Source organism: Eleutherodactylus coqui, chromosome 1 (genome assembly GCF_035609145.1).
Source record: "Eleutherodactylus coqui strain aEleCoq1 chromosome 1, aEleCoq1.hap1, whole genome shotgun sequence".
NCBI lineage: Eukaryota > Metazoa > Chordata > Amphibia > Anura > Eleutherodactylidae > Eleutherodactylus > Eleutherodactylus coqui.
Genome location: NC_089837.1, coordinates 447362134 through 447374339, shown reverse-complemented (window position 1 = coordinate 447374339; position 12206 = coordinate 447362134). Strand labels below are relative to the sequence as shown.

The following is a 12206-nucleotide window of genomic DNA, read 5'->3' as shown; positions in this document are numbered from 1 at the left end:
CCACAGATATGATTCAGTCATCTCACATACAAGATTATCACTACTGCCAGTATCTTCTGTATTATTTACTACTGCCTACAGTATGGACAAATGGAGAGTAAGCTGCAAAGAAGGCTAATGTAGCATAGGGTCTACACAAACGTGCCAAATTGGGGTAAATTTAAAACATACCTGCACTTTCAGATGATCTTTCAAAATAAGCTGCCGTGTAATGTAAAAGGGAGCCTTGTGTGGCACAGAGTCGTAAGGCAGTGTTAAGAAATGCAGTCGTGTACTCTCGCTCACGACCTGAAGGTTGTGGGTTCAATCCCTGCTTGGGTTAGGTAGTCGACTCAACCTTCCGAGGTTGGCAAAATGATTACCCAGCTTGCTGGAGAGTAAATGATGACTGGGGAAGGTAATGACAAAGCACCAATGGCAAAAAAAAAAAAACAATCTGCCAAGAAAACGCCACAATGTGACATCACCCTAGGAGTCAGTCATGACTTGGTGCTTACACCAGGTGTACGTAATGTAAAAGGGGAATAACTTTTTCAGGTCATTTTAGGACTTGCATTCTGCATTTATCACAAGTCTTCCTCTCATCAGATTACACTTCTAATTTCACTTTTCTCTAAAACATACTGCACATATTTACAGCGGGAACCCAGCTGTCAGTAGACAGCCGAGCACCCGACCCGCCCCTGCTACATTGCACGAGCTTTAAACCTGCGCCGTAAATTTATGATAGCCTATGTTTCAAGCCTACGCTTGTTCACTACAGGGTTATTAATTAGTATTTATGCTACCTTCACTTCACCCTTTGACAGTCTACACAAAGGCGATCCGGATTCCGCATGCGAGAGCCCGCAGCGGAATCTGGCTCTGACCCCGGCTGGCGACCCACGTACCTTCGTTTTCTGTATTGCAAATTACCACGGACGCTTGCCATCGGTCATGTGCAATCCAATTTTTTTTCTTTTTTAATACTGTTCTTCCCGTTCCATCGCTAGGCGATGAAGCGGATAACTGTTGCCTATCCACGGTGTCAACTGTGGGTTAGACGGCTTCAATGGAGTGCGGAGTCTGCTCACAAATAAAACAGGCTGTGACTTTAAATCCGCTTGTGGAAATCACAATTGCTATCCTCTCATGAGAGCCGACATGCGAATGTTCTATTTTTCCAATGAGTGTGGAATACCGCGGATCGTCCCGCATGGGTGACGATCGTGGATCACGCAATTGAAATCCGGTTGTGTGCAGGCAGCCTTTTTCCTATAGGATACATAATCTGGGCTGATAGGCTCCCAGTAGAGGGCACTACAAGCAGCCCGAATATTAGCGTCTAACTCACTATGTACATTGGGAATTTTTAGCTCTATTTTAGCTCTAAAAACAGACTGCAATAGAGATCTAGTAAGAAATTAATCAGCACCGAATGTATATTTGCCTTTATTTGACGTATGGCCCCTATGTGAGCGCCAGAGCCGATATCTGAAGGTTTTGTTCTCCAATTGTCTTGTTATCTTTCGTTTATAATATCCAGAAATTCCCATATGAACAAAACAAACATTTTATTACCAACTCACAAATCAGCGCTGAAATGCAGCTTTATTGTAAATACCATATTACATTTCAAGTGACTGAAATATAAATTCACAGCTAGGTGGGGGATTTGCTAGGCTTAAGTGTAGCTCTGTTTTGCTCGGACGTTAATCACTTAAGCCAGTAACAATTTCCAAAAGTATATTTCTAAAGAGCGTGGATTTTCCTGCATCGCTGCACTTGGCGCTCTATATAACCGCTTTACGATTCATGCTGCATTTATTCTCTTTATTTCAGGACGGGAAAATATAATAAAATGTCAGAGCCACATTTCTCATGCTGGAATATAAACCAGAGGGATACAATAAGCATGGCTGACAACAGATAACCAGGGCAGAACACAGGCAAACCGCAGGAAGCCAAGTGTAACCAACAAACGGGGAAGAATATGGAACGGAGCATTTTAAGCAAATCAATAGAATATCTTTAAAGGGAACGGGTCATCAGAAAATGACATGATTTAAATAAAGTTTTTAAGTTAAACTTATTTTTAAGATTTTTATTTTAGATATTATTAATTTTCCATGTTACTAGCTGTATTATTATTTTTTTTAAAAAAGGGCTAAAAAATAGTTTTCACCCTGACCGCTAAGGTTTATAATAGGCTTAGACTACCTGTATTGTACAGATAATATTAGGATGGCAGCAAAAATGGCCAAATTCAACTCAAAATCAACAATGAGGCTGTAGAATGGTTGCAAGACTTAATTTTCCTTGGTATGAAAATTGCCCAGGATGAAGAATCTATGCCAGAGATAAAATATAGGATAGCATTGGGGCGAAGCGCGATGCTAAACATCGACAAAATCTGAAAAAGTAGGGATATCGGCATTGTAACTAAATGCAGGATTGTGCAGACCATTGTGTTCCCCATAATCATGTATGGATGTGAAAGCTGGACTGCAACAAAAAGCTGGTAGGAAGATTGATGCGTTGGAGCTGTGGTGCTGACGATAGCTACTGCCAATACCCTGGACGGCGAGAGTAACAGAGAAGTTTGTATAGGACCTGATATGTCACTGGAGGGCAAGATGACCGGACTCTGACTTACAGATTTTGGCTATGTAATGCAAGTAGAATCGCTAGAAAAATCTATAATGCTTGGACAGATCAGCGACAAAAGAAGACCCGACCGCCAAAGGACACGATGGCTGTCAGAGCGGATACTGGCATGGATATCACACAACTGAAAGAAGCAGTGCAAAACCGAAAAACACAGAGGGAGCTCGCCTTCAGGGTCACCAAGGGTAATGACTGAGTAAATGGTTAACAATAATAACAAGAGGTAATAGAATCTCATTATCATCAAAGGTAGGATTACAATGATAGATAACACCTACAATATAACACAGGATCCACCACTCACAATAGGTAATAGTCACAGCTCACCCTTCCTCCTCCCTGCACAAGGACCTCTGCATATGGTCACAGAGCATGCCCACAACACTTTCCCTCAAAAGTCCAGTCTACTGCTTCTATGGTTCATGAGGCTGCTGTAAAGCACATCTCTGAATGCTGTTAACTGCAACTCAGGCAAGATGGCTGCCCCATAATCATGTACAGAAAATACAATTACACAAATCAAATCAAAAATTGAAACCTGATACTAATACATATTTTTCTAATTTATTTTTAATTAGTAAAATAATATATTGATGATCCATTCCCTTTCAAGTTCCGAAGCTCAAAGTTGCTAAATGATCATAACGAAATTCGGTATGGGAAATCCAATAATAAAATTACACTATTTGTTGCTTAACGATTTCAAAATCAGGCTGTATTGGAGTGTTCTACATCATTGGATGGCGTGGTATAACCATTTTGTGATCAAATGTATTTGTCAGGGTCAACATTCAGATTTGAAATTTCCCACAGGCTCCAAGATCTTTTGTCTATACTCAATCCCATTACCCTGTGTGGGCTTTTCTTACATTCGGCTCACGGCATTGTGGATGTGTCAAGTGGGCAGTCCCCACCATTCACTGTCAATCCCATCACCTGTTGACAGTGAGCGGTGGGGATTGCCCACTTGGCACATTAACAGCCCTAGGAGCTGAATTTAAGAAATTCCCGCACAGGGTAACAGGGTTAAGTATACACAAAAAGAAAAGAAAAAAAAAAAAAGACACTATTTAAGTCAACAGGGCTCGGATGCAAAGCTATGTAGCCAGCCCACTGAAATGAGGGCATAACAAGATCTCTAATTTAAAGGGCTTGTCCAGTTGTAAACTATTGATGGCCTATCCTTAGCTGGGCATTTGTGCTCATGCACTGAGCCGATTTCTGCAGGAAGCAGACAGCTCTACTCTCACTGAAGTGGCCATGCTTAGTATTACAGACAGTGAAGTGAATGGGAACTTGGCCATCAATACCAAGCCCAGACACTGCAGCAGTAAGAACAGAACGGTCTCAGTGGATGAGAACAAAGCCCCAGCTGATAGCTAATCGGCAGGAGTCCCAGGCATCAGACGCTCGCTGATCTACTATTGAGGTCCTATCGTAAGAATAGCCATCAATCGTTTACAACTGGACAAATCCTTTAAAGATGAATTGGAATAAATGTATGAGCAAAGTTAAATTTCTCAATTAAGGAATATACTGCAACGTCAAGTATCATATTACAGTCACTGTAAGATTACTCAAACATACCAATGTACATTGGGATTCCTGGAGATGATGTCACGCTCTAATGCTTCGACAAGATCCTTGTCATATCCAGCACCATCAAACTTCTTCAGCTCATGTTCTCCACCGGCGTCTTGCTGATTTTTTCGTCCCTACAGAACAGGTAGAATTATGTTCAACACAGCTTGGGAACCAACATTCCGAATGGCATTTGTGACTGTGCTATATTTATGCTATCATGCTAACTAAAAAAGTGCACTACCTATAAATACATGAAGGCTACAAAAATACACACATTCATATCTACTGGACATAAACATAAAACTACAAAAAAAATAAAAATCTCACAAGTGTGCACAGGTAAAAAAAAGCTACAAAAAGGGGGAAAAATGTGAACATGAAAAAGAAAATGGTTGAAATTGACATTACGTGTTAAAAAAATAAACATTAGCTTTGATGCAAGACAGGCATTTATTCCTTAAAGGAATTTTCCAGAAGTAGAAAATAAAGGAGGAGAAAAAATATATATGCATAGAAAAGTTAAAACTAGAAAAACAAGCCATACTCAACTCCCGTGTCCCTTCTGGTCCCCGCCACACTAATTTAGGAAGAGGAGGATGTCACATGACGTTCATTGTGCACGTGATTGGTCAGCCAATCACAGGCTTCAGTGGTGATTCTGTTATAAAGGGCAAATGACTGTTGAGGTCTGTGATTGGTTGAATGGCACATGACCACTTCATCATTTGGGATTGCAGTGGCAGGAACTGGAGCTCCTAGGCTGGACCAGGATGGCACAAGAGAATGAGTGGGCCTTACTTTTCTATTTTTAATATTTCCCTGCCTCCAAGAAAAACCCTTTAAGGTGGTGTTACTTTCTGAATGATCGTAACAATAATTACGAAAACGGTCCTCCAGCCATTTACCTATTGTTTATCCTTAATCTACTTTTTTCATTCATACCTAAAAATTACTGGCTTCATAGGCAGTGATGGTAAATATTAACGTAGGTACATTTACAATACATATGCCTGTCTAGCTCCCAGCTATCATAACAGCCGAAGTCAGGCAACAATTATGGTCCTTGTCAAGCATAAGGAGATTCCTCCTGGATGGCTGTTCAGCTGTAAATGATCAGGAGATACTCCGAATGCTTTTTCACACCATCAATTGTGCATCACCAGTTTAAAAAATTGTTCCATGAACATGGCTCTTAAAGCAGATTTCTTGCACAGTTGTGAATGGCACATACAATTTCTTAAGTATTTATAGCATTTTTTTATACATGTAGAAAGCAGCTTTGGAGTTTTTTAAAGCAATTTGAAATGAGTAACATAAAACCTTAGATTTCCAAAACGTTATGCTATTCTATAGAGAAAATTGTAACACTTGTCTGCAATCAGGTTTTTATTGATTCATTACAACCATTTTCCAAACACGGGGAAGTTTTAGATGTACAGTATCCTCAAAAGGTTTGAAAACTCCTCATGTTTAAACAGCAAATCACTAGTCAGAGACCTCCCTGGGAGGTTTTCTACTGGTCGGTATGCCCACTGAAAAACATCAAAGTTTATCCACTGCAAGCCACGAGTATGTAAGTTTGTCAGACCATAGAATGGAAGAGTTGGAAGGGACCCCCAGGGTCATCAGGTCCAACCCCCTGCTCAGTGCAAGATTCACTAAATCATCACTGACAGATGTCTGTCCAGCCTTTGTTTGAACACTTCCATTGAAGGAGAACTCACCACCTTCCATGGTAACCTGTTCCACTCATTGATCACCCTCACTGTCAGAAAGTTTTTTCTAATATCTAATTTGTGTCTCCTCCTTTTCCCATATGGAAAAGGCTAGAGATTTCGAATGGTCCAAAATTTAAAGGGAATCTGTCATCTACTTTTAGCCCTATAAGTTAAGCTTATGGGCTGAAAGTAAGTGACCCATGGAGTCTGCAAATGTAAGTTTTATACTTGCCTTCCCCATATGTGAGCACTGAAAGCTTGAGCAGAATGCATTGAGCGCTGTTGTTAAGTAGTCTGCCTTTCCAAAATTTAGAATGGGCGGACTCCTTAGCAGAATCGCTCAATGCATTCAGGAAACCTACTTTCAGCCCATAGAAACTTAGCATATAGGGCTAAAAGTAGATGACAGACTCCTTTTAAAGTGAGCTAGTTGTAAGATTGAGTGGTTTTTGTTTAATAAATGCCTACATCCCAAAGCAATGAGATTTTTGTCTATTTCTTCCAAATTTTATATTTTAAAAGGGGTGTTTCTAAACTTCTAGGGAATACTGTAACACATTTTTTTAAGACTTTGTAGTCTGATTTGAAATCTTGTAAATTAATGTTGTAATTATCGTAATTTCTTTTGCCTTTTTTGTATTCAGACAGCCACTTATTTAAAAAGGTCGCCATGTCAGTTTTGACTCAAGGAATGGTAACTTTGCCTGAACAGATGCGCTATATAGATGACATGCTGTTTATACAGCAACAAAATAATGAAAATGTAACATTTTATGACACTCTTTAAAGTTTTGAACTTTAAGTTGATGAATCCATTTCGCTATAATAGAACAGAAATTTTAGATCTGTTTATCCTGGTAGATCTAAGTGGAAATGTCTTGACAGATATATGCGAATGCATTACTCCATGCTGAGCCTTCATACCTACAGCAAACTACAAAATCAATGTTAGCTAGCTTCTTGGGATGAGAAGGATTTGTTCCTCGAGGGGTTTATTTGAGAAATAAGCCAAGGACAAAACATACAGCTTTTGGGAAGGAGAAGATTGGAAATGCCGCATGAATTATAGATTCGTTATACCAAAAATACTGATGGACATTACTTATCAAATGACCAAATAAATTAAACAAGAGTCTAACAAGGTACATTTTATTACATCATAGAGGCCTATTTAAAGTAGTCCTAGATATTCATAAGATGCAGGCTAGCTTCACCCACCCTGCCCTCCAGCCATTGATTGATTGCCATCAGCCTATTTCTGTGCCTAGAGAAAGAGCTGCCAATCATTGGCTGGAGGGAGGGTGGGTGTGGCTAACCTGCAGCTCATAAGTATGCAGGACTAGTTCTAGGTCTGGCTGCTACTAATAAAATGCAAGTTTCTCCAAAACCACTGCACAGATACACACAGCAGCCATATCATCATAATCAGTATGACGAGCAAAACCTTATGGTGCTCTCAGTGAGGACTGCAAAAACACAGCATATCGTCCGTACGGAAAAAGGAATGACATAAGAAAGTAGCTCAACATCGCTCAGACCTGCAAGAGACTGCGGATACGAATTGCATATGGCTGCATATGCATGCGGTTTTCCACGAGGATGTACATATATGGACAGCATATCGTCCGTATGAAAAAAAGAATGACATAAAAAGTAGCTCAACATCGCTCAGGCGGCAAATCTGTCTCCCAAAATGGAGCAAGAGTGAGAATGAACCAATTGAAAACAATAGGTTCTATTCTCTGTGCGTGCAAAAGAGCCCCCAAACACGTCCATGTGAGGCCGCTCTTAGGGTACTTTTATACAAGCTGATAGTCTCCTGAGTACTTGCTCAAAAGAGCTATTACGTGTGACTGTTATCCTGCGATTTAACAGGGCAAGTTTATGAGAATTGCTCAGTTGTTGGATTTGTCTGGTTTTAGCTCACCTAAAAACCAAGTGACTGGGTACTGTTGTACTTTGACGCCACCGGAAGTTAGGGGTTTGACAGGCCTTGCATGGAGGAACATCCCTGTCACGCCCCTAGTTACCAATTGGCTGTGGACTGCAGATTGGGTTCCCTTCCCCACATGACGCAGTTGTGCCTCGCGTACTGGCTCCGCAGTTCACACTTCCCCTGGCGTGTCTGCCTCTGCTGCTGACTGTTCCCATCAGTGCTCTGCTGCTGTCCGCTCCCCGCTGGCACTCTCCGCAGCTCCCTCACATCAGTTCTGCCTCGCGTCCCGGCTCTGCCGCTCACACTTCCCCAGAGGCTGCTGTCCAGCGGTGTCTCCCACCTCCCGACCCTGCTGCATTCACAGTTCAGAGATACCAGTCCTGCAGGCTCACCCATCTCCCGACCCCGCTGCTGTAATTTGGACTACCAGCTCCTGTATCACACTAGTCGCCGGCCGCGTCGCATTTGCACTAGCGGCGCTGCTGTCACAGTCCCCGGGGAAGGGTTTGCATCAGTCTGCACACGGCCCAGTGCACAGTGTCACCGGCGGTCTTACTCTCAGCGCTCCCAGACCTGGGAGCGGAGGCGAGTGGACCACAGCTGCGCAAACTTCAGCGGCAGCCCAGGGAGCGGAGACAAGGCAAGAATTTCCGTGCTGCAATGGGGAGCACGCTGCCGTGCCTTCAATGACAGTGGTGCAGCAGGGAGACTATATGTGAGGCCCGAGCACTGGGATCAGGCAGGAGGACCCGTGCTGTTGCCACCTCGGCTCTTAGTGTCCTCCCTGCCGCTGTACGAGCCAATCAGAAGCTAGGGGCTTGACAGGGGGCGTTACCCCAGCAAAGCCAGATCACCCCTAGCTTCCGGTGGCATCAAGATACAACCGCACCTTGACTGTTGGTCTGTGTAAACAGGCACTCGTTCACCTATGGATGACTGCCTGTTTATTTTAAATGAGGGTGGCAGCTGGAAGAGATCTCTGGTGTGCTCCCCCTCCATTCAGTAAGTGATCATTGCTCCTATGTTAGAGTACAGAAGCGATAATAGTTGGAACGGTTGTTGGGCGCTTAAGTGCCTGAGAGTCAACCTGTATAACAGTACCTTACAAAGACTAGAAGAGGTTTCATCAACTGTGTTGGCAGGAAACCTCCTAGTCTTTGGCTGCCGTAAGGGTGACTGGCAGCATGACGTCAGACTACATAACCTGCTGGAATAAGGCATATAGGCATTACATGTTTTCTCTTGATTTATTGGATTTGTTTTTACTCCATGAACCATGCCATAATGGTAAATAGCCCTTATGGAAGGAAGAATGCAGCCTGGCATTTACCCGACCTAGAACAAACTGGCTGGCACTCATTGTTTTTGCAGCAGGGACACAAAGCTGGTGTATATAACAAAAGAAGCCAGGATTCTTCGAATTGTCAACAGTCAGGTTACTTTGGAAGTTGTGAATGCTGCACAGACAGCACTTAATTACAAGGGAGGTTCAGTGCCATCCATTAGCCCGTACAGGAAACAGAATCTCTTACAGCTTTGTCATGACAGCATTTTGAAAGAACAGAAAACACGAACTTATTTCCCCCGCAGAAATGATGTTGGATCTTTTGTGTAATACTCTTTCACAAATCTATTTTCTGTCTGCCATCTAGTGACCATGGCTTACATGAATGCTTTAAACACAGATTCAAAGGGTACAACTAGAATGTATTTTACATGACTTATTAGATCTTATGGAAAAATCTAGAGTTGTAACACAATCTTTTCCATGTCTCTGATAATACAAATAACATCTGCATTATATAAGAAAATCATGTTAGAATTCCTTTTGATTGCCTAAACGAGTAGTACATTACCATTCGTAATACTGGTCAAGTGCCTGTATTTGCAGTGACTCAGACATAGGCGGTATTAAGCAGCAGGGTAAAATAAGATGGTAGTCATGGTGACTCCTGGCAGAGTAGAAAAATGCCTGTCTTCGGGTGGCAAAAACAATAAACTAATAAAAACAAAATAAAAATAGGTAGTTGTTACAACCTGCTACCCGTGGAGTCGGATAGGGTAAGATGTTAGTTTGTCGTGACGCCAGTCCGTATATGGGTTGGGACCCATTCTGAACAAAAATAATAAATCTAAAAAGTGGAGAACTAAATAATAATAGGGGTGGCAGTCCTTGTCCCTGAAGCGTTAGTGTGATACCTCAGTGCAGCGTGATGATGATGGGAAGAGACTTCAAGCCACAGTAGATGGTGAAAACAACTTGTACACTTATTTGCAGGGAGACAGAGAGTACTTGGTAAATCAGTAGTAAGAGCACTTGCATTATATCCATTTGAAGTAGATCATAGACTTTCAATACACTTTCAGACATGAGATATTACTGACACTTTTCTCAGGGGACTGACATTAGCTTCCAGCTTTTCTTCCCTGGCTTTGAGGATTACTTGACTCATGAATTACTGACTTTCTTGCTCTTCTCTCCTCCTCTTTAGCGCTCATTTCCACTAGCAAGGTAATCGCACGTTTTCAGTGTGATGCGAGAATTAAAAATCGCAGCAGCAGGATTGTTTCAGCGTTTTGCATTTTTCTGTCGCCCATACAGTGCAATGACAAAACAGATTCTTGCATCGCAACGCAAAAGCTTGCGATTTTGCAGTGTTGTGATGCGATTTTAACATTGCGATCTTCTCGTAGCGATATCACTATCGCCAGCGGAAAGGAGCCCCTAGGGCTCCTGCACACTTGCGTTTTTGTAATGCTGCATTTTTTGTTACCGCGATTGTCAATGGGACTTTCTAATGTTAAAAATGCAACAAAAACGCAAGTCACTCCCCGGCCGACGGCTCCTGTCTGCGCATGCGCCGGCTGAAAGATCCGGAGCCGCGGCAGCAGGTGAGTGACACGCTGCTCTCTGCAGGGGCTCTGGGTCGGGTCCCGCTGCGAGAATTCTCACAGCCGGATCCGACCCGGCCGTCTGCAGGTGGCCTATGGGCGACAGAAAAATGCAAAACGCTGAAACAATCCTCCTGCTGCGATTTTTAATCCTCACATCGCAGCTTGCCCTTAAACATCGCTAGTGGAAAGGTTGTCATAGAACAACATATGTGGGACTTTCCTGCGAGAGCTCGCACTCTCACATCGCACTGAAAACGTGCGATTACCTCGCCAGTGGAAGGGAGCCTTAACTCCAAAGTCTCTATCTCAGGTTCCTCTGGACTAGACACTCTCCAGGGCCTGGACTAGACTGTCTAACTCCACCCACTCTCTGTCTTTTATACCTTTCTGACTTAATCATGAGCTAGAGGAATTCTGGCTAACCAATCCCAAGCTAGCTAGGGATGACTGACAGAAGACAGAGTAGGTTAGATTACATTCTGCATAGTCATACAGTGCTAGGTAGTAAGAACACCAAACATTAACCCTTAATAGACCATTTAAAAGCATACACACTTTACATTAATTAACAATAGCAATGCTGTGTGACTCCAACTCTGGGTTACTACTTATTTAGACCATGTGTTGACTACAGGAGAGTGCTCACAATGTTAATCTTTTTGTATTACCCATGAAATTTATTGGCTACTGCTTTTAGAGTATAGTTTTGACCTCCGTACCCATGATTTTTTGTTTTAACACAGACACCTGACATATTGTGACAGCTTTGCGCAGAAATTTTACATTCATTGGCACCATCATAAAATTTTGCATCAAAGTAATAGCTTGCAAAATACGCATAAAAAACCCCTCAGACCTGAGGTGTACATCTCCTAAAAATTAATAAGTTTACAATCTGCAGAGCTCATAGATGCCCCCTTTCCATATGTCTATGAAATGGGGTATTCCTTTGTATTATGTTTACTATTGAAGCTTATTTATTGTACTGCATGAAGTTTCTTTAAATTAGGGCATAAGTAGGTGGTCCAGAGACTAGAACAGAAAGTAAGGCTGACGCCATGTTGATGGCGCAGTTGGTACTACCAAGAGGAGAGGGAAAACATGTGGGACTGCGCTCCGGCCTGTTTTATGTGGAAGGGGCAATGTGAAGAAACTGTTACCACATGCTACAGTAAAGGGCTAATGAAGTGTTTAGTGTATTCTATCAGGGAAGGAAGAAAGAAAGCTGCTACCATTTCACTCTGGTTCCTAATCAAAGGCTACCTCTCGACCATCTTAATTCTAGTTGTTGACACCAAGTTAACCGTTTGAATAAGAGAGCGCACATCATCATGTGGAATTATTGTGACTGTCTTCCAGTGTCACAATTGGCACTGCATTGTCCTATTCCAGAATAATCCACCTTCTCAGTGCACTTTGGCCCGACC

The 12206-nt window shown here is 42.3% G+C and overlaps 1 protein-coding gene across 1 annotated transcript in view; it reads right to left on the bottom strand.

Moving 5' to 3' along the window:
- Positions 1 to 12206, bottom strand: part of KATNAL1 (katanin catalytic subunit A1 like 1) — a 163868-nt gene that overhangs the window by 37747 nt on the left and 113915 nt on the right. Inside the window, exon 5 of the mRNA XM_066583135.1 lies at positions 4234 to 4361. Coding sequence (XP_066439232.1) covers positions 4234 to 4361 — 128 coding nt within the window. The remainder of the gene's footprint in view (positions 1 to 4233; positions 4362 to 12206) is intronic.